The sequence below is a fragment of the Cyprinodon variegatus genome, unplaced genomic scaffold (genome assembly GCF_000732505.1).
Source record: "Cyprinodon variegatus isolate N-32 unplaced genomic scaffold, C_variegatus-1.0 Scaffold908, whole genome shotgun sequence".
NCBI lineage: Eukaryota > Metazoa > Chordata > Actinopteri > Cyprinodontiformes > Cyprinodontidae > Cyprinodon > Cyprinodon variegatus.
Window position 1 is genome coordinate 66,439 of NW_015151361.1, and position 23,541 is coordinate 89,979.

Here is a 23,541-nt window from a genome sequence, read left to right on the forward strand (position 1 = left end):
TAATTTACATTTTTGTGATTACCCACATCATAATTTGGATACAGGTGTTTTAAAAAAAAAAAGATTCTTCAACATTGTGAGACAGATACGGCGGAACAAGCAGTTCTGCACTTAACCAGAGGGAAAATGCAAAGTGTGATTTTTGGTGTACGGTTACAGCTCTAGTCCTAACAGTTCTAAAAGTAAAGGATTTGACAAACACTGATTATGATGCAGTTAAAAATTGTAAAACAGACGTACAGCAGGTCGCCCAGGACGAGAGGATGTACGGGATTCCCCAGGCTTATGACGACTTTCATGGGAGAAAATTGGTGACTCCATTTTGGAGGAACCTGACAATGGAATAAAGAAGTGTCAGGGTGCCCTGAAAAAATATCTATGCAACTTGAACCGCTTCATTTTTTGTCACACTTTAACTTCACTGTATTCTAATTCCGATTTTATGTGATATATGCACAAAGAAGTAGGCAACTTGGAAGAGGAAGGAGAAAGACATGGTTTTAATGTCTTTTTACAAATACCATTTTGACCATTCTGGGAAGAATGGGTAGTCTGTCCTCTAGCTAATATTATTAACCATCCACTTTAACTAGACACTAAAACTAGCACGCTTTAGAAGAAAATCCCAAATAACTTAATCTCAGTCACATTAGATTGACTGTCCAAACAGAAGTCCTTCAGTAGGCACAGGAATGAAATACTTGGGACCTTGATATGAATTAGGCTCTAGACATTGGCAACATTTATCCAAACACGTCAGAATACGTCATTTAAAACCAGTTCACTGGTTACAACAGGAATTCAACCAGCAACTCTAACCTCCTCTCTGTGGATGGGGGATGATGCTGCTGCTTCGTTTTCTCCAGTGGGGATGGTGTGTTCAGTTTAATGTCCAGAGTAAGTTTTTAACCATACATGGCTTTTTATTTTCTGTTGGTCAAAACATTTTGGTCTCATCTGTCTGAAGCAACTTAAACCACACCACAAAAATTTCAATGAAAGTAATTTTTCTTTAAATAAGTGCCTTTTCCTTTGATTATTAACAGGTAAGAAACTTTCCAATGGGATAGGATGACTGGCATTTAAAATAAAAATAACTCAGTTACATTTCAATTATCTAATTCCTAATCATATTATAGAGGGAATAAATACTCATGCTATTGGCAGATTATTTTATTAATAACCTACTCAAATTTAAGTAAAATACACCTAAGACATTTTGATCGTTTTCTGTAGTGTATCAAGGATCACCTTTTACCGTGACTAACTGTTTGTGCTCTCTTTGATGCTTTTTGTCATGAGAACAGATGTTGACTGTTTCTCCTCTATACAGAGCAACACATATTTTTTAATTTTAATTTGTTTTTTAAAGAATGTATGGATTGGTGCTTCTATGTTCCTTTTCTGTGAGTGTCTGCTTCAGTCTCCCTGAAGCCTCATTCAGCAGAAGTCTGCCCACACTGAGCCTGATTCTGCAGGTGGTTTCTTTCTTCTTAAAGGAAGTTTTTCCTCCTGCATGAGAAACTAACCTTGTAGTCAACGACTAGATGCAATCAATTGTTTTTTGTGATGATTTGAAGGTTTCTTTAAAGAGCCTTTAGAAAGCATGTTGATTTGTATGGCTAATTCTTTCATAAAGGAGGGGTTGGGAAGTTTACGACTATCAGTTGTTCTCTTATCTACTTTTCCTACCTGAGCTACAGATTTCTACATCAGTCACATCGTTCTACAATATGGCAAAATCACACATCAGAATAAACAAAATTTTATACTCTAACTTTAAAGCAGATCCTGTGATATCTTTAAAGCTTAGGGTAATAATTAAACTTAAACTTGATCTCTGACCTGAGGTTTTGCTAATAAGGCCACCATTTATTTACAAATCTAACAAACATCTGAGGCCTCCACAGAGCAGTAGGATTTATACAGAAATGAAATAAAAGTGAATGAAATACTGTGACATCTGAAGGCAGCTTACTCTGATTGAGGGCATCATAGTAAGAGGGACTTAATGTAAACCCATTCTGGGATTTTAATTTGTAAAACAAAACGAATCTATGAATAATTTTCCTTAGATTGCAAATTTATACCCTTCTTTATACTGTTCTTTCACAAAAACAAAAAATCTTAATTTCCGAATAAAGTGTGGTCAAAATGTGACAAATTTAAAAGGTTCAAGGGGTATGAATACTTTTGCAAAGGACTCCATGTCAGAAGGGGGGGGACAAAAATGAAATATTGCAGAAGTTGCTGGCCACAAAGTGGGAAGAGGCAGGTGACTCACTGAGGATTCGATGCCTCTCAAGAGAGCCAGTCTGCGGCAGACCGGATATGAGGTTCATACTTTCTCCTCTCTCCCAGCGATCATTGCGGCTCAAATCTGGATTGCTGGTATGAAGGTAAAATCATCTAAAGTTAATAATGCTACATTCCACAGCTTACAACAACCTAGTTTACAAAATACTGAAAATCAAAGGTGTGTTCAGTACCTGGCTCTGACAGGGTGCCTAATGCCAGAGGTAAGGTTGGTGTTAAGAGCAGTGGCAATAGATGCAGTTCTCTGGGGAATCTGATAGCAACACCAAAAATCTTAAAAGTTCATTATTCTTACCTTAACTTTCACAAAATTATGTTTTTTACAGCTGAAATTGACATAATGTTTTGGTTTATTTAATGCTTTATTAAGATCTGTTGTTGGATTTACCTTGGGTGGGAGCTCCACATCCGGGAGGCGGATCCAGGGGCCACGATCTTCCCTGATCTGGTGCAACTGCGGAACCGGGGTTTCAGAAGTAGGATCCGAGTTCTGACGAACAAGCTCTCTGGAACGGATGGGGCGGGGTGTGGGGGAGGGATCCTGAGTGGGGAAGGCGGACATGTTCTTAGTGGGCTGGTCACAGAGGGACTGCGAGCGAGGGACAGGGGCAGCATAAGGCTTCAGCGGGACCAAGTGAGCCATCTGGAACTGCAAAGGGCAGGAGCAGCCAAGCGACAGGCAGGAGCAGCAGCCAAAGGGAAGAGCAGAACCCCGAGATAGTCCAAGATGTAGGCCAGAGAGAAGAGAAACGTATAGATGGGTTGGTGGAAAGCAAAGAAGGAAAAAAGGAAGCAGCAGATAAGTCCAAAGCCAAGGATTAAAGGCTGGAAAAGATTGGCACCCTGTTTCTACATGGTTTAACTGAACTGAACATTTTAACCACACACCTTGCCCTGACCCCCTTGGGGTTCAACTGGCCTTTGCATGGGTGGAGTCTGTGCAGCCTGGACCATTCCAGACTGACTGATGGAGTCGGAGCGTGACTGGATGGCAGTGTCGGAGACGGTGGTGCAGATTTTGGGTGACCCCTGTCTGTTTAGCTTAGTCCGCTCCTCAACCTGGAATAAAAAAAAACAATCAATCTTAGTGTAAAGAAAGTTTCCTACAGGTCGCTGCAATAATAGATTTTTTAAAAAGCGCTCTAACCTCACGGGCCCAGCTAGGTTTGTTGTTGGGCTCAAGGTTTTTATTATAGTGATAAAGCTGGGGCTTCTTCTCTTGTTGCTGCTGCAGAGACACCAGGTAGGCATGCTCCTGCTGAAGCTGCCGCTGCAGCCTCTCCGACTGCCGCTGTTCCTCTAGCTGCTTTCGCTTGTATTCCTGCCCAAAACAATGCAAACTTCTTACAACATAAATAAAACCTTGATCTTTTAACAAACTGACTTACAGCCTGAGGTTTCATACACCTAATATAAATATAACTCCAATTTTACTACAACTAAAGCCTGCGAATATGAAAATACTGCTAACCATTTAAGTAACATGTTAAAAACAAGAACTGAACTTTTCTATATTTTTTCCACATCATAACTGAGTACCTATAAATTAAAAAGGTGTGAGTTTATACTTTGAAACCGATTGGGGTGAGATATACACTACTAATCAATAAAATGGATGAATACATATTTTTGTTTAACTTTATTTTTGGAAAGTCTGGACTTTTTCCAGACCTATGCTCTACTTGAGCTCCCATAGCTCAGAGCAACATCAGTTTATCACTTTCTAGATGTTGATTCATAACTGATAAGAAGCTCGCTGTGTGTTAGCATTAGCTGAAAAAAATCTAATGTGTTCTATAATTTCATCATTTGTTGTTAAACATGACTGCTTTACAAGCAGTCATGTTCCCTTTAAATTGAGGTAACTTCAAAGAGGGGATGATTAAGAACAGTTTTTGAAAGTCATGCATGTCAATCATAATTTTTTGTTATGAAACTTAAGGAGAAAACAACAAACAAAACTGGAATAAATGGACCTGGTAAGAGGTACAGTGTTCTAGTACTTAGGATCACTTTTTGACTTTGGCTTTAGATGCCAAGTAATTAAAAATTGTATTTCAAGACCGGTCAAGAGCAAAGCTGTGAAAATAACATGAACCGTGTTTGTTAATATCATTTTTTTCACCCAATTTAAAATGTTCTAAATCGAATCTCAGCAATAACAAAACTCATTGTCGATTCAGTATTTTTGTTACTGCCATCATTTATCCCCTCTGCTCTGATATGGAGCTGGCAAACTAAGTTCATCCAGGGATCGGGAGCAGGAGAGATCTAATTGATTTGGTTTAAAAGCTACACCCTTTCCAATTTGGCCTGAGACTAATGTCACAACCTGCACGTCCAGTGATGCACCTGCAGGATCAGGATAAAGGTAAACAGCAGTGAATCAATAGAAGATCCTGTTACTAAAGAAAGGCTCACAACATAATATTCTGAATTCAAATTTCTTCTAATACTGCAACAAGTATGGAAAGCCAAAAGGGCCAGAAACTCAATTTATTAAAAAGGGGAATTAATAAAATTCCAATGCACCTGTTCTGGTGGGTTCTTGTCCCTCAGTGCTGTCAGTGAACCACATGTCTGAACATTGGTTTCTATCTGATATGGAGTTTCATCATTGGGCGTCAGTCCTTTTCTTGAAGGGACATCATACACAGTCCGCTTTGTTTTAAAAAGATATAAATATAAACAATAAACCGTGGATGTCTGGGGGACAGTAATTCGCCTACATGTTATGAATGCTGGCGTACCATAAAGAATAAATTATGAACAGTTTAGTTTGTGCCTTCAAGTCGTTTGCTCATAGAAAGATGTTACTTAGATATAACCTAACGGAATATCTTCAGAGCAGCTCCAAATTACACAAAACTCATATGGGGGAGTAGAACATGATGTAATAACAAAAAAATCGAGGGCCCAATGTAAAAAAAACAAAAACAAACAGCGTTTCCCTTTAAGTGGATTGCTTGTGATTCAATGGCACAGTTACAGACATATTGCCTTTTAATCAAACCTGGCCCACGTTAAATGTATTGTTATTATTATTGCCTATATAGACTGTTGTATCTATATAGGCTGCACTGTATGTTCCTACCTATTATATTTATCCTGACAAAACATCTCTGCTTCAACTAATCTGACTCTTGATAGGAAAAATTACAATAAAAGGAGAAGAATGCACATCTATTACATTTAACAACCTATGTATGGGTTATAAGAAGTCTTTTCATGAATGATAATGTTTATTCCTAACAATAATCATGCTAAATCTTCGAACCTAGTCTACTGGATATATGTGATGCTTCCAAATTTGCTGTTTCAAACAGCAGGCTAGACCCTCTCAAGGGTTAAAGAACAGCAGCTGATCCAATTCATGCTTTTCGGACATTTATGTATACGTCTTGGGCAAATTTGATTTGGCCACTTAACATGTTAAAATACCAAAATTTTCACACAAATCCAATTCTGATTACATAAGTTTAAACATTAAATCAACAGTTACTTAGTACTTAACCCTTAGTTGGGTAGTTTTTGAATGATGTTAAAATAGTGCTACTCTTAATTTAAAAAATGTTTAGGTACCTTCCCCAACTCTGTATGTAATACTGGTACTAAAAAAAAAAGAAAAAAAGATACTGTTTTAATACCGTTACTGCAAAAAACACCTAAAAATATAAAAATCAAGCCAATTATGCCGTACTGTGTTGAGAGGGTGGGGAGTTACAATTGTAGGTAAAACTGTGAGCATTCTGTGCCGTTTTATGCATACAGTCGCTTTTGGATAATGATCTTTCAGTTTTAATGACAGCAACTCCTACACTCCACAGGAACAAGCTGAAGACAGAGATGCCAGAGGCAGGGGGTGGGGGGTGGGAAGTATTGCCTGTAAATGAAGCAGGAGGTCTTGAAAAACTGCAAAACCTCCACAGTAAATGTAGGTCATTAAACCTTTTTAAGATGGGCTGTGTTTGTGTTTTAGAAGACCTAGACGGAGATCAAACTATTGCTCTTTACTTAGCTTTTAACTTGGCGTAATTTAAAGACACAAATCCAAATTTATTTTCACATAAAGGCAAAAAAACAGCATCATAGGAAGTTCATGTCAGTTTAATACCTTAAATCCCTTCCATTAATGAGCATTTATTACCAGGTGGTTGAGAATAAAATGTGTGCGTGCAAAGTGAGAACTGATCAAGCATCAGTGAGGACTAGTTACCATAAGCAGCGCCTGCTCCTGAAGCAACTGCTGCTGAAGGATTTCTAACTGCCGCTGCTCTTCTTCTAACTTGTGCCTGATAAACTCCTGCAGCGAGGTGAGAAGGCACACAGGAAAGGTGGCGGCATGAGAGAAAGGAAATGATGTGGGAGCAGGGTAGAAGATGAACACAGATAAAGGGTTATGTAATTCCATCATTCCAGCAAGCATAAAAAAAAGAAAGGAAAAGATTCTGCTTCATTTTAGGAGTAAAGCAGCTGCTGAGACTTGGTGAATAAAAAGGTAATTAAGATGCACAGACTATATCAAATATGACATTGTGAGTAATACACAGTGGTACATTTCAAAGCATTAAATCATTCAGATATTTAGGAGGACGGTGTGTAGCACAGAAAGATGGTGCTGGTCTGATGCCAGACTCTGATGCCGCCGAGGATAGACTGGAAACTGAGAGAAGCATCGAGCTCACCCACAGAAAACTCATCTGAGTAAATACACTAATTTAGATCCTTGCTGCTATGGCAACCCTCTCATGGAATTTCACCACCAGCACTGCAGACACGCCCACCTCTCCCCTGATTGGCCGAAGGCCGCTCTGCCTTTGCAGTGGTTGGTTACCTGCTCCCTCTCTGCCATCCTTCTGTCCTCCTCCCGTCTCATGTCGTCCAGTCTCCGATGGGGACCTTTTTCTTGCTGCCTCACCATCTCTCGCTCTTTTCTCTGTTGCTTGGAGAGAGAGGTGACAGGAAAGAGAGAAATGAGCAGAGGAGTTATGCATGCACAGAGGAATTAGATTGTTATAAAAAAAATTTAAAAAGGCAAAAAGATCTACTGTAAAGAGCTGGAGAAAAAAAAGGAATAAAAGGTATGATTCACCTTTACAAACAAGCATTATAATCAGTGTTGGAGTGTACTGCTCCAACTGAAGCTTAAACTGACAGTGTCTTATTTTAAATGGGTTTCATTTTGTTGATTAAAACAAAACCATGAATTCTTTGTGGTGCAGTAAGGATCTTTGACCTGCGCAGCTGTTTATCAGAATCAGAATCGGGTTTATTGCAATTGTTAGTGAAGGAGTTCACAAACTAGGAATTTTTTATGGTACAATCGTGCAACATGAAACAGGTAAATACAATTATAAAAATCTCTAAAAACACTGGGGTATAAGGCATACAAAAAATAGACTAATATATACACTTAGGATAAAAATATGGATAAAAAAAATATAAAAAGTAAAATGTACAAGGTAGTGCAAATAGAGCAGTGTGCAATACAGCAGTGTAAATGGCATGGGCAGGTTATGGAGTCTGACATATAGTTATGTGTTCATGAGTCTTACGGCAGAGGGGAAGAAGCTGTTTTTATGGCGGGAGGTTCTGGTCCGTATGGACCGTAGCCTCCGGTATAACTTCACAGATCCATCTCATTTTATTACAATATCATCTAAAGGCTTTATTTCTGTCATTAAATCCCAGAAGAAAGACGTATTTAGGGAGGTACCGACAAGATATCGGAAATCGGTCCGATATCAGTGAAAAAATGAATATCCAAATAAATCTGCATCGGCACAGAAACAGTATGCTTCTGTTTTTATTGTAACTCTTTGGTTAATAAATGGGTCAGTAATTTTCATACCGGATGTTGTCAACTATTGTTCTCCATTTGAGAGATCTCACTTAATCAAGCCTTTTCCATCATATGAAATAAAAGCATGGATGGTTCAAGCTTTTATTCATTTTTATTATTCCCCAAGCTTCGGCTTTGCAGTGTTCCACAGACACTTTATATGATGTATCTTAAACAGAGAGGGAGTAAAGATGAAAGCTTTTGGCATCAGTGGAAAATTTTAAAATGCAGGATAAGTAAACAGATACACGGAGATAAGCAATCAAAATAAACGGCAGACCGGAATAAATGCTTCATGTAAACATGTTGGAATATTCTGATTGAAATGAAATAGTGATCCGAATGAGTGGGCAGGTCTATCTCGACTGAAGATCTGATTGGCCTGCATTTAAACGATAGATAAGTTTAATTTATTCTGAATAAGGGAAGCTGATCAGGGTGTAAATCCTCTAATCGCTCTAGCTAGCTGTTTTCTGATTGGCTGTTTATGATGGCTACATGACACATTTTTAGTCTCATCAGCCATTTTATTCCGATTGTGTCTATATAAACGGTGCAATTGATTACTTTAATTTTTTTTTACTGAACACATTTCAATCCCATCATTAAATTTAGTGCATATAATCAAATATTACTTAGAAAACCAATACCAGCTATCTTTATATCAGCATATTATGAGAATATGGTCTTCAGGTACTGTTAAAATAAAATGATTGTAAATGTAAAGGTAGTTTAACTTCTCCCAGCTGGTATGTGGTGTCCTCATGCTCACCTACTATAGTTCTATATTAACCCCTACATATCTGAACACATTCTGTGCATTTCGTATGTGGGGGGCCTCTACCTGTCCACCAACCTCTGCAATGCTTCTGAGCCCCTTTGCTTACATAACTTGGTACCAACTCTCCAAAACCAGATCCATCTTCACCCTTGTTTGCTTCCTTTATAGTTTTTTTTTTACCTTAAATCTGAGAAATGTAAAACTCTGATTCGATCTACCAAGGATCTACTATTATCTGAGCTTGTCCCAAATTATTTTAATCTACTATTCCTATTCGTTTTGATTCCTTTCATGTTGACATTGGCATGGTAACCAGAGGTAAACATTTAGACATTTTGGACCTTTTAAAATATAGAGCATCTATTTTTTTTTATTGAACTCAATACTTTTATTCAGCACCTCTTCTGTGATCAGATCTCAAAAAGACAAATGTGGGAAAAGTAAGATGCTCATGATGGACAATGAGGGAAAGACGACGCATTTCTTTTGTGACTCATTTCCAGTGTTATTTTACATTGTACCACCCTCATATCAAATTTAAAGAACTTTAGGAAACCTCAAAAAAAGCTCTGAGAATCACCTTTCACTGCCTGAGCCAGTTATTAAACCTTCCAGTCTTTGTTCCTGCGTTTTCTACCCTTTTATCATAGTTTCCATCGTATTTTTTATGGTAAATTCCTCCTCCTGACAATGACTGCAGTTCTGTTTTGTTTTTTTTGCATCTCGGAAAAAGTGTCTGGTTTTCTTTTAATAGTTTTTTTTTCTGATTTGAACCAGTTCAAAGTAGGACATTGTTTGGACTTGTGTGATAGTGAGACAGAGGTGAAAAATGTGGCACAAATGGTGTCATCTGGTCCCCCTAACCACTGCAAACTGTGGATGAATTTTCTGTTTTAATTTATACTATCAAAGGAAATTTTTCTTCAACATAACATGACTGTTTTCACAAGAACGTAAGAAATGTAAGCTATATTAATGAGAGGTTTCGGTTCTACTTGACATTGTTTAAATAGATGCAGCTTTTACAATTTTAAAGCTACATAATTTCTTTGAAACCTTTGAAAACATCCCTGCTGCTGGTAAAGTGAAAAGAGGAAATCAGAGCTTCATTATATGGCGTCTGGTTGATGATGCTCAATTACAAAGTTTACTCACATACACTACTTCTGATTTTCGGTATCAAATGGAAACTTCTCTTTACTATTTCATCAGCTTTGTTTCTTCACCTTTGAACCCAACGACACAAAAACTATTGATCTTTCATGAGAACACCACTCTTGATACTGTCACACGTCAGATGGGAACCATTATCTAAAGAGCTTACATGATTTATTTCTGATATAGGATGTGAAATCACAAAAAGAAGACTTATTTTCCAAAAGAGCATTGGTCTCAATCTCGCATCCTCAAATCAAATAAGACCTCATTACCAGATTTCAGCAGAAGCTAAATGCATGCTAGTGAGGTAGCCTAGCTGTTAATTCAGGTGGAAAAGGGACACACCTAAAAGCTGCAGGACACCAGTTCGTCATGATCAGACACCACTACTATAAAGTTCAACAAATTACTTTAAATTTTTGTAATGGGAAAAAAAAAAACATTGGAAAATAAATTGAGAACTTGAATGGAATTGAATGAAACAAAACTCTATTATGTTAAGAGGAAACAGGAGAGGGAGCTGGGGATTAACATTACATCCAAGGAGTGGGAGACGACAAATGAGGTGCATTACACTACTAATACAGAAATGTGGAGATATTTCTCCTAGGAAAGAATGTATCAGCTATTTTTTTTAAACCCCAAATGAGGAGCATGTAAACAGACTGGTTGTTCTGATCTGTGTACTGGGGGGGATGTGGTCCTCACGCTACCCTGGGATGGGGTTTATCAGGCTGTCAGAGGTGTTGGCTATAACATAAAATTTAATTACTTATCTTCTAATTGGGGGAGTATGTTCCCAAATTGTTGGGGATCCTAATAAAAGCAAATATTGTGTTAATATTAGGAGTATTTGACCTTTAAATTAAGCTAATATGATGAAAAATTGAAATGTACAACAGGTGACCATTATGTTGACATGTCTAGTTTGTCTATTTTAAATAGACAATAAATAAATAAACCCAACAAATAATCTGAAAACAGAACAAATGCTTCAGTGAGAATTCACTCGGATGAGAAGTTGACCATTACCTCTTCAAGGCGCCGCCGTTGTTCCTTCTGCTCCTCAATGCGTTTCTGTCGGTCGTGTAACAGCTGCCTCTTGTGTTCCTCAGGATCTCGGCGCTGAGCCGCCAGTTGGGCTTGCTGCCTCTTGAGAGCCTCCGTGCGCTCCTTGTTCTCCTGCTGCAGCCGCTGGAAGTCCCGCCTCAGCGTGGACTCACCAGGCACGTTAAGGATGGAACTGATGATTAAAGTTAGGATCGTGCATGAAAGGCCTTTCAAAGACTTGACAAAACCACTCGTGTTTTAACGGCCACTAAAAAGAATGGATCAAATCATTACCTCGATTCTCTGTCATCGCCGCGATTCTCATCCTCCTCATCACTACCGCTGTACTCGTACTCCGTCTCTTCTGTAGGAAGAGGAAAAAATTATTTAATCACTCCAAAAACAAAAAATTGCAGCACATTGCAGGTCTTTGGGTCTCATCTCTTTACCTTTCTCTCCCCTCTTTTTGCGCGTGCGGTCAATGTGATCTTTGAGCTGAATTCGGACCTGCCGTTCAGTGGGCTGGTCCCTGATAAACGAATGCTTGAGCAGCTGCTCTGTGCTTTGCCGGCTGTGATAGGTCTTGACGAGGCAACCCTCTATAAACTCCATAAATTTCTTCGACCTGGGAGGAAGGTTAAGGTCAGGGGAGAAACACCTTTTCATGACAAGGGGAGCTGAGGGAGGTAAACCTGATTTATAACCCATCTAAAAAATTTGCAAGCTAATAAAAACAATTATTACATATTTAAAAGTGAAATCCTTATTGTTTTGCGAGAATAATTTAAAGAGAAATATGAAATGAACCCTAATCAGCCTTTTTATGACATTTAAACCAAATTAGTAATTTTAAAGGTTTCGCAGCAACACTTCAAATAACAGGAAATGAGGCCTTATAAGGAGGATGTAGTAATTTAACGCTGACATTTTTTCTAAGATGAGAGGGTTATTTTATCCCCCAAAAAAAAAAAGTAAATGCTCGCAACTTCGCCAAAACTAGTAAATGCAGGCGTATGGCTCCATTACCGTCAACCCTCCACTGCAGCTGATTTTAATGTTTTGCTGGTCGCCTATGAGACATCATCTATCCGACCATTTGCACCCCTGCTTTCCGCCCAACGTTCTTTGATCCAAAGCCACTGGTCTTCTTAAAGTACTTAAGGCAAAAACAAATCTCTAGGAGAGCGTGCTTTTTCCCTCAAGCCCTCACCTGTGTGAAACAATCGCTCTCTTTTTTATAGCCAAGCTAAAGAGCCACTTGAGCACCTTGACTTATGCAGCCAAACTCGACGCCTAAACTTATGTCTTTATATTGTTGTTTTATTGTTGATTTAAGTTTTTATGTCAAATTATTTTATCTTTTCTTTTACAATTTTATCACCTGCTGTTCAGTGTTTTGTTCGAAAGCACTTTTTTGAAAGAACTTTAGTTATTTTTTATTGTTTTCAAAATATTTAGTATGCTTTTGTTCCAAAAAAAAAAAATGTATATAGTATTGATAAATCCTTAACGATACCTATTTCCAAAACAATTCATAACCCAATAGTCACCATAACTGAATCTTTTCTGTAATCAGAACTTGGGGCTGCAGAACAGGAAACTTGGAAGTTTAGCAAGGTAGTTTACTTCCTGCATACCCGAGTAGTCCAGAGAAGCAGGAGCTCAATCACAGGATTAGATAATGAGACAAATCTCTTTTAAATATCTCATTTGTCTCCAAAGACATTCAGCAAATGATGCAGCTGTTCATCTCCCCATCGTTTCCATTTAGTGCTCTACTCTGCCAGCTTGTTGTTGTGCTGCTAAACTATAACAACTCAAGAGCTGCCTTTTAGATGGTAATGCAATAAGCCCTTTCTCTGCTTTCCAAACATTACAGCTCTTTTTTTTTTTTTTCAGTTAAAATGGGACAGAAAAAGATAAACAACAAAGGCCCACGGTAAAGAAATCTGAAACCAAATTGTCTGATTTTATGACTTACTGCTTGTAAATGCATCGCTCCACTTTATCAATGCAGCATTTTAAGGAAAACAAAAGGGTCTGGATAAGAGAGCCTTTTACACTCACCATTTCTTGGACTTCAGTTTCGGAGGAGGGTTCCTTGGAATCAGAAAGAGGGCCCTCATTGGGTGCATGTCACACAATGCTACAGAAATAAAGAAGATTATCAGAGTTAAATCCCCATAACCATGCTGAGAGCTAAGGATAAAATAAAGCAGGAACAAAAACACCAAACTGAATACATTTTCATGTTGAGCTACACACCCTGCATGTAGTTTGCAAATCATCTTAAACAATGTTATAGGTGCTTTTTTAAATCCTGAAACAAGGTTAGAGCTGTTACTCAATCTCTCCCTGTGCCTCAGGCTTATCGCTGCTCCGAATGTAAGAGCAAGGACTGTGAGTCACCATGCTCCTAGTGTAGGTAGGCAGCTAAACCTGACTGGTTAGCTTCAGAGTTTCACGGTAAATAGGCTTTTATTATGCAGTCTTTTGGAGACGAGCAACGTGACTGACGCAGCCAAAGGCAACGGGATTTGTCGTGAGGGCCACGATAACCACAAGCATCACAGCTAACTCACTGGGTGCTCCATTGCTTTCTTTCCCAAACATAAATGCGAGATGCTTCCAACAAAATCCTGCTAATGGAAAGGATCCAAGGTCAGAGTTCAACGCTGAAGGCATTTAATAGTAGACCATGAAGGTGAGGAAACTGTGCAATTAGTCATATGAAACCCCCCTAAAAAAGAAATCAGCAGGCAATTTAAAAGCTTAAAACTGAAACCATTACCTTAACCTTAATGACAACCCTGGTAAAAAGAGGGTTGGTGTCCAATACAGTAAACACAGTTCTCAAGAACCAAATATTATGAAACCCAACTAGTATGCCTACATTTCACCGTGAGCTGTTTGCAAAGCTTTGATGTCACAAAAAGTTTATCATTTGAAGTTGAAAGAAAATCAGGAATGGTTTCCAGATTTTATTTACAGAGGACAATATAAAGAAAACGTGGCTTAAGGCTGGGTGATACAGTTTAATCTCTGATTTTTTCCCCCCAACTAAACTAAAATTCATCATTTATTTTCTCCCATTAGTTTCATGAAAAAAACAATGACAAATTACACACTTGGAAAAAAGGGTTTTCTTTAAATCACCCCCACTGTTAGGTGACTTTAATATAAAATAATTGTAAAACAATCATGTTCCCAACAAACAATAAAAACACTACATATTTGCAGCTAGCAGTGTTACAAAGCGAGCTAGTTTCAGAGTTATTGGGAGATAAAGAACAAAAGGTGATGAATTGATGTTACTCTGACCTATGGAGGCCTAAGGAGATGATAGTAGTGACAACACTACATCTGATTAATTGACAATATTGATTTAATCACCCAGCCCTAAAGTGGAATACATCCACATTGTAACCCAAATTAAAGTCACCAACTGCTTTTGGAAGTTGAAATGGCTAAAAGAATCCACATTAGTAGGTTAAAGCAGGTCTCCATCACTGCTCCCTACACAGCTCTAAAACTGTAAAGGGAACACACAACACAATATAACTTCAATCACTTAAAACCTCAGTGAAATCACACTGTCCACTTAAGAAGTAATATGCTGTTGTACAAATTAAATAAACAGGTAGACATAACTGGCAATTAGCAAAACATATTCAATAAAGGAGTGGGGGACCACAGACCACTTCTCACTTCCTTTGCTTTCTAGCTGATGTTTTGGTCACTTTTGAATGTGGGTGGTGCTTTCATACTCGTGGCGGCACCATTGATGATGGCTCATCAATGCGGGCTGTGGCAAAAAGGTTAGCTGTGTCTGTCAGCATAGTGTCCAGAGACTGGATATGCTACTAGTAAACGGGCCATTACACCAGGAGATGTGGAGGAGGCTGAAGGATGCCAACAACCCAGCAGGAGGGCCCTGGACAGGTCACCAGTCCATCGCAGGGCAACACCTTTCTATAACAATCGCAGCTGGTTCCAGTTCATTTTGGGGCTCTTTTGCATGCTGTTGTTCAACTAATTTTCTTTCGCATGGCTCCACCTGACGACTCTCCACTCGCTTCGCCTCGTCATCAGATAGGAAGAGTTTTTCTCCACTTTCCTGTTGTCTTTTCAACTCAACATTGCAGACCTGGATTTTGCCGAGTCACCAATGAACCTGACAGTCATCATTATTGACTGTGAGAGGAAGTCAGAGTATCCGAGAGATCCTATGTATGCACAAGATAAAAAAAGACATGTAACTCCGTACAGGAAGACCCCAGCTTTAGGTTAAAAAACAGGACCTTCTTGCTGCAAGGCAACACAAAATTTACACTACCCTATGAAAGGCGATCCGTGCCGAGCTCGGTTCCTTACAACCATTTACACACCATGCTAGCAGGGTTGCTCACCTCCTAGTGAAAATCTACTGTACTACTGCTTTCTAGAGGTAAACAGGCAAACAAACATGGCAGCGCCCCTAAAATTCAGGAAGTTTGCGGAGAGTCAGGCTAAGAAGGCAGCCTTTGGTAAATTTACTTGAAAGACTCGGCTTTAGGGAAGTTGAGGCGACAAATGATAGTCTAATCAGGGCTTACAGATGCAGGAAACAACGACTGATGTTGAGGTTAATCACATTGCTAAGCAGAATCATCAGTGGAAATCATGTGGCACGGTAGGGAAGCTAGTATTTTTATGAATGTCGGAAATGTCCTGATTACGGAAGCTGACTGTAAGGAGTCTGTTAATGTGCTTTGTATTATCTGAGAACTGAGCCAGAACTGATAAAGCCCTACTGATAAACTAGTACCATGTTAGCGCAATTTGGCTGCGTCTGGCATGGTCTGCTTCAGATGTGTGTACCATTTACACTCAACAGTTATTACCGATCTCGGCATGGTTTCAAAAGGGTAGTGTAAATGGGGCTATAGTTTGTCTTTAGAGGGCACTTAGGCATGCTTCTTTTAGCAAAAGGGCCTTATGAAGCCCATTTGCATGCCACTGCCTTTGGTTTCAATTAAAAGGCCAATATTCATAGAAACGACTTGATCCCAAAACATTTAATGTAACATGTTGGAGAAGTTTTCCTTCAGCTTGAATTACAAAGCTGTGAAAGACCAACAGCAGCATGGATGGAGCTTTGTATCTGAGAATAACTGAAACACAGAATTAAACAACTTCTGAAAAGGAGGTAAGATGAATGCAGGTTAATCTTCAAAATGTCATGAGTGCAGTATAACCGAAAGCAGGCCAGCTGACAGTAGGATATGCCCAGCTCCAGTCGCCTGGTAATCACGTCAGTCAAATTCAAAACATTGCAACCTCTTAATAATACCTGTTGTTCCTGTCTTAATACTAACTTCATCTAGAAAAGATGAAAAGAAACTGCTTTTTGCTGGGCGCCTTCATAAAACACGTAACATAAGGAATTAGTATTAAACTGTTTTTCAGTTCCATCTGTTCTGAATAATAAAGCTAATCTTCATTTTTAAAGTCAAAGAGAAACGGCCATTCCAACCGTTTTATTTCCCAATTCTCCCGTGTGGTGCCCAACTTTACACGAGTAAATAAAGTGAATGTGATTGGTTGTTTATCAAGGGGGCGGGATTGTTGTAGTGGAAGGTTCACAGGCAAGTTTGGTTTTGCCTGTGTCTCTGAAGCATCTTGCTAACCAGTTAGCAACTTAGTGCTACTAGGTTCCTAATGGGAAATTACATTGGGACCAAGTAGCACTTAGCAACGACACTGTCAAGGAACGCCATGGACAGCAGAAACATGCAAGAGGAGAAGAGTTTTGTGTCAGAGGTCGTGGACGAGTCTCCTCCGTGAAACATTTTTTTATTTAGAGGAGGAAAGAAGGGACGAAGATGTTGTGAAAGAGGACGCCAGGGCGACAGAGGCTTGCTTTGGTGAAGAGGGCTTACAGCCGTACATGTTTGAGCCCTTGCCTCGCAACACTGCCAGTTCTGTTAGCTCTACGCCTGCTGAAGACACAGACGTCCATCCCTGTGAACACTGGGACGGAACTCAATGGGAAAGGAAATGATTCTTATTTCTTATTTCAACCGTTGTGTATATTAGCTGCGACATATAAATCAAGACCCTTGATATATGATTGAAGCTGACTTATAACTACCTGGCCTGCATAAAATAACAGATTTTAAGACAGGATTTTCTTTAAATACAAATTATCTAACTTTTGGGACAATATCGTCTGTTAAAGAGTACATTTATATACATATTTAAGCCAGAAAGATTTGAAATTTAAATACAACTTCACTACGACTTCAATAATGTGAGCATTTTAAATACCTTTTTCAGAACCTTAAAGTGAAACAACAGAACTCTTGCTTAAGTTTATCACAACATCAGAACCTCCTATCACCTCGACACATTCCACTCCCAGAACGGGCACAGACAGGCTCAGATTTCCACAGCAGTCTCCCTTTAAGATCGTTTGCTTTGCTTTTCAGATTACTTCTTCCACTTCAAAACTCAAATCAGAGTTGCAAGATACTGAAAAAAAAATTAAATACAAAACAAGCAATCACCAGACTAATGTAACGCAGCTCTCTGCTACCAGAGACAAGCCCCAACCTTTGCCAAGCTCGTCCACCCTACTTCCCAGATATTCACTCAGTCTTTGGTTCTGCACCAAATCCCAAGCTGAGATCTGTGCCATGAGCCTCCACAGACCAACTGACAGCTCACAGCTCCACTACCTTAATGAGAGTGAATCATCTGTCCATCTGAAGACACAGACAACTGGGCCACAAACACAAGACGCACTCATTCATGAGGTCTTTCAAACTGGCTTTGATATTAGGATAATTATCTAATGCAAGATAGAAATCAGAAATTAGATCAAAAACTTACGAGGAGCTCCCTCTGCCATCTCAATGGCTGTGATCCCCAAAGACCAAATATCACTCTGTAAGAAAAAGAGGCAGTACAGCGTTATTGTTTTATTCTCACAACGCAGAGAGCGAGCAAATAAAGGAAGAGCTGCTGCAGTCACCCTGTAGTCGTAGGTGGAGTCAGGATTCTCGTCGCAGGCGATGACCTCGGGTGCCATCCAGTAAGGAGTCCCGATGAAGGTGTTCCTACGTCCAACAGTCCTGTCCAGCTGAGCGCTCACCCCGAAATCAACTGCATTCAGAAGGTGGAGACTTGTGAAGGTGTGAGATCATCATAAACAGACCAATTAAAGCAAAACATACCTAGCTTGACCTCAGCGTTCTCCGTTAGCAGGACGTTCTGGCCCTTGATGTCTCTGTGGATGACTTTGTGGGCGTGGAGGTGAGAGAGACCCTATTTACAGACCAAGATATCAACCACGGTGGTCAGTGAGCAGAAATGGCTACATCAGAATGGATCTAAGTAGAAAAACTACAGCTTCCCACCCTCAGGATCTCTCTGCAGATGTACGCAATCCAGTCTTCCTTCAGAGAGCTGCCTTTAGTGTTTTTCACCAAGTCGGTCACAGATCCTGCTCCGCAGAACTCCATCACCAGCTGTGCAAAAGAAAAACGTGCTCAGTGAAAAGCACTATTGGTGACTGAGTCATCAGACCGGGTAGGAATCAATGTGGACTTACCCAAAGTTGATCGTCCTGTCCTGGTGGGCTCTTCTTAACGAAGGCGCCGTAGTACGTGGCTATGTTGCGGTGGTGGCTGTACTTTTTCAGCATGTTGATCTCAGCTTTGATCTCTTCCTCTTCCTCCTCTGTAACGTCCATCACTTTGATGGCGGCCAGCTGACCCGTCTTCACGTGACGGCCCTGATAAAAGAACAAATCAGAACAGCTCAGCAGTCTTAGATTAACATAATGTGGAACAATCAGGAGCAGCTAACTGCTATTTCAAGTCATTGTTTTACTCTTGTCTGTAAATTCAGAGTCTCTCATCTTCAGAACCAAGCTAACTTAAATCCTGATGCACAAGTTAATCTGCAAAATATATATAAAAAAACAAAACAAAAAAAGACAGCTTTTTACAGCTATTCAAGAAAAATGCACTCCTGTAGAAAAGCTTCTAGTACTCCTGTAAAAATGCTTCAACAGCAACACAACATCCATTTAGTGGGAAAAAAAAAATTTCTGCCACAATAAATCCTCTGGTAAATAGAAGAGCAGTTAGTCTTCAGAAACATTGTAGCAGGGTGGAGCAAGCAAAGAGAGGAACATCTGAACCTTTCTCTAGATGAGAGGTATTCAAGTCCAGTCCTCCAGGTGACTTGAACCTTTTAAATGTGTCCCTGGTCCAACACCTCAATCAAATGACTGAATCACCTTCTCTGATGGTAGTCAAGTTCTCCAGAGTCCTGCTGATGACCTGATTATTTTCCTCAGAGGTGTTAAATCAGAGACGCGTCTAAAAAGGTGCAGGACACCGGACCTCGAGGACTGCAGTTAAGGAGGCCTGCTTTATTGGAAGGAAGAACCGAATGTGTTCGATTGTCATCCTGCTGAAAAACCCAATGATTTATTGAGTGAATTTTGTTCCATTATTGTACGAGCAAAGAGCATGTTTTGTAAATGAGACTAGGAAAAAATTGTAATCCAGGAATAAAGAAAAAAACAAAAAAAATAAAAACAGTTTGTACGTGTAAATTTGCAATTTTCTCAAATTTCATTTTTCAAGTAATTTGTTTTTCTGTTTTTCATATTCTATTTTTTCCAAATGTAATTTTTCGGATTTCACTTTCATATTGATTCTTCCGAATGACATTTTTTTCTAATTGCATTTTCCAGGTCAAGTTATCTTCATTTCTGAGGGCGGACCTTCCTCTGAATAAGGAAGAGAAAAGAAACATTTCTATTGGTCAAGAGCGTTTGTATTGAGTTTGAAGTGAAGAAAATGTGAAGTCTGAAAATGCAGTTTGTAAAACTATCTGAAAAAAGAAATAAAAATAAAAAAATAAGGTAAAATATGAAAAAAACTATTGAGTAAAAAATTAATCAGTAGAATCTGAGAAGACTGTAAAGCAGGCATCCCCAAAGTCTGTCCTCGAGGGCCGCTGTCCTGCAGGTTTCAAATGTTTCCTTGCTCCAGCCCAGCTGGTTTTAATTGAAAGCTGATTAACAGGCTTTTGCTCAACTGCAATCATTATAATCAGCTGTGCTAAAGTAGGGAAACCTCCAAACCTGCAGGACAGTTGCCCTCAAGGATCGACTTTGGGGATGCCTGCTGTAAAGGTACTTAAAAAAATGGTTTTGGTTGTTTTAAAGTTGATTGCATTTTTTTTTATTAGTATTTACAAAATGTGTTCTTTGCATCACTAGTGGAACATAATTCCCTCCATAACAATCACTTTTGTTTGCAAATTTTTATTAAATCCAGCTTTTTGCAACTTATGAGTTAAAAGGAAGTTTAAAGCAGTATTCAATAACTCAAAAGGGAACCAGGCCCACAGGATCACAGATCCTCCACCATACTTAATCACAGCTATGAAGCGAATTCCCCACAGAATTTGCACCAAGCCAGGTTTTTTTTGCATACAATTCTTCCTCCTAAGCACAAAGCTGCAGTTAAAGTCCAAGCACTGTAGTTGTTTTTTTGTGGTAAAGCATTTTTCAGACATGCCTCCAAAACCACTGGCTGACATGTAAATAATGTCAATTAGCTCTAATGGAGTCTTGATGATCCCAAAATGGCCGTCTTTTAGGTAGTTACTTCTATCATGATCATTTTGTTTACTGTTGACAGGGGAAAGATGATTACAGGTCCTCATCTCACCTAGTGATCATCAGCTGAAAAACAAAATGGCTCTCTGTGTAATGATACATTTCTACTCCAGGAAAACAAAAGGTCATAGATTGTTATGCGAGGTCCTACCAAATGGGAAATTCAAGTATTTAAACATTGTTCAGTTACATTTATCAATATAGCAGATAATAGTATGATTAATGCTGCCTCCAAAAATACTTTATTTTTCTTATTTTTTATTTACTTGAAAGATATAGATCTATGCGTGTATATAAGCATTCTGACTTACCTTGTACACTTGCCCATATGTCCCATTGCCGACGACCTCGACCAGCTCAAAGATTCCTGCCGGATCCTTTGGAAGAAACAGAATAATTTCCATCAAAACACACAGTGGGATAAGAAATAAAACTAAATCAGAAAACAAAAACGCTAAATACATAAAAGAAAAATAAAATCTCATTGTACAAATAAAGTCAACTTTGTTTGGATTGACATACTACAACATATATTAAATTCAAGCAAACTGTTCTCTTTCTAAAGTGGGTGCTGAGCCTGTGTCAAGGTTGAACGCCACCTTCTTTAAGCTGTTATGCAAGAGTCAGGTACAGGACGGATGCTGGAGTTTGTATACAGGTTATTGGCCAGAGGAGTTGCAAAATATCTGGATCTCTAATATCAGCAAATATTGCAATATCATGCGTCCCTAAAAATAATCCCTTACCATTTTCTGTTTAAGATGAATAATGATATATGAAGCGGACAATGAATCGTTATCTGTATATTTCACAATATAATTTTATTCAATAGCATTTCTGATATTTCAATATACGTTACAGTTTTTTATTACAGCATGTTACGGAATGACAATCTGAGCCCTGTGCAGTTTTTTTATTCATATTTCTAGAATAATTTTCACAGGTTTGTACAGGCATTTATTGTGGACATTCTTGGTAATCTTTAAGTTACTTTTTTTTTCTATGTTTATATCATCATATAATAACAGAAATTATGAAATATAAAAAATTTTTTGGTCACGACAGATATCAGTAATAAAATTTAAAAAATATGGATTAGAGATGTTAAATAATCAATTTGGGATTAATTGTCAATGGTTTATTAGATCAAAATTAGCTCCAGTTCAATCCGATTAACTAATAACGTCTGCTTTGAAAGACATTCCTTCAGTGTTGCGGTATTAACAATCAATCAAATTCTTTATTGTCAACTACAATTTGCATTGTAATCATGATTCCAGTTTCAGTACAAACAGTTAATTACAGGGGAGGTATGGCAGTAAGAATGATTTACCGAGGCCATGCGTGCCGCAGAACGCCGCCGTTTGAGGGTTCTTATGGCTGCTAGGGGCCCTAACATGAGGCGGTTCCCTTAGTGCGCTGACTTTATCTCTGTTGAAAGATGGATAACGCCGTCTAGTATACAAGTATAAGTATAGGGTGGTGCTGTTCAATCTTAGGCAGAGCCTCATTGGTATTTGTATGAGAAGTAAAGCATGCTAGAGCAGAAACATGAATGGATCCAGACTTTGGCCTGGGATTATTGACTCTCTTTAATGGAGACAATGATGTAAATATAACCACTACATAGACTCCTTAGGTAATCACATGTTTTAAAGGCACTGCTAGCAGCATTAAGTCTCTCTCAGCACCAGTTGTTGGCTTACACTAAAAACAGAGAGCTACATCACAGTTTCCTGAAACAAAGTTGTACATAATCTTGACAGTATGTCAGAGTGATATACCCCGTCTGCCAATTATAGCTTTACATCTCTTTATATTAGAAATTATAAGTGTTTCACATGTTCCATTCATATTTTTTTTATTTAGTAACCCAATAGGTTTATGATTTGTTAGATATTCTAAATGTGTTTATTAAAGTGCAAGAAAATATGTTGTTTGTTTAGTGTTTAATAAAAGCTGGCAAAATAAATCGCTGAAGTGTAATGATGTACTAATATTTCTTTAAGCATATTGTAAGAAAGAGATATAGCTTTTAGTTAATGGAAAGATCATCTTGATGGAGGAGAACATTTTTAGGCACATTTGTATCAGTCCGATATTTAAACTGGCTTGTATATCAGCCACCAATAGTTATTAACTTGTAGTTTTTGTTTTCATTTCAGGAGGACAAGAAGAGGGATCAGTCACGTAGTGTTTGGTCATGTGACTGTGAATCCAAAAAGTTAAAAAACAATCGACTAGACTTTGTTTTCCCGAGTGTAAAGACGTATCACTTCCCACCCAGGAAGCTTTTTCAATTCAAAATGTCAGAAATAGCATTGAGTTTGAGGCTTTATAGAGTAGCCCAAAACAAATCCTTGTTATGGCTTAGAAAACATGCAAATTAAACCAGAGGAACAGGCTCACCCCTGAGTAATGGAGAGCTGTTGAGGTCTTTGTTAGCATGCAATATCCAATACTGGCCTATGCCAATGAAAAGGGGGGTCGTTATTAAGGGTGTGCAAAATAATCGTCAAATCGATGCATCGTGATTCTAATTTTTGTGATCTACTGAATCGATTCTTGAAGGCAAGAATCGATTATTAAAAAAAAAAAATGAACAAATAAAATACATTAATGGTTGGCGCACATCAATCAAACCAAGTGGAATACAACTTCCAGTCCAGCATATGTCGCTGCGGATGTGTTGACGCCTGCTGCTTTGCGTCA

The 23,541-nt window shown here is 38.7% G+C and overlaps 1 protein-coding gene across 1 annotated transcript in view; it reads right to left on the bottom strand.

Annotated features, from left to right (window-relative positions):
- Nucleotides 1-23,541, bottom strand: part of mink1 (misshapen-like kinase 1) — a 46,363-nt gene that overhangs the window by 15,116 nt on the left and 7,706 nt on the right. Inside the window, exons 2-19 of the mRNA XM_015398045.1 lie at nt 21,141-21,206; nt 18,742-18,924; nt 18,548-18,658; nt 18,365-18,455; nt 18,163-18,293; nt 18,021-18,075; nt 13,215-13,293; nt 11,597-11,772; nt 11,442-11,511; nt 11,130-11,340; nt 7,151-7,258; nt 6,533-6,619; nt 3,464-3,637; nt 3,205-3,375; nt 2,705-2,965; nt 2,490-2,569; nt 2,285-2,388; nt 241-332 (exon numbers count right to left, since the gene is read on the bottom strand). Coding sequence (XP_015253531.1) covers nt 241-332; nt 2,285-2,388; nt 2,490-2,569; nt 2,705-2,965; nt 3,205-3,375; nt 3,464-3,637; nt 6,533-6,619; nt 7,151-7,258; nt 11,130-11,340; nt 11,442-11,511; nt 11,597-11,772; nt 13,215-13,293; nt 18,021-18,075; nt 18,163-18,293; nt 18,365-18,455; nt 18,548-18,658; nt 18,742-18,924; nt 21,141-21,206 — 2,250 coding nt within the window. The remainder of the gene's footprint in view (nt 1-240; nt 333-2,284; nt 2,389-2,489; nt 2,570-2,704; nt 2,966-3,204; nt 3,376-3,463; nt 3,638-6,532; nt 6,620-7,150; nt 7,259-11,129; nt 11,341-11,441; nt 11,512-11,596; nt 11,773-13,214; nt 13,294-18,020; nt 18,076-18,162; nt 18,294-18,364; nt 18,456-18,547; nt 18,659-18,741; nt 18,925-21,140; nt 21,207-23,541) is intronic.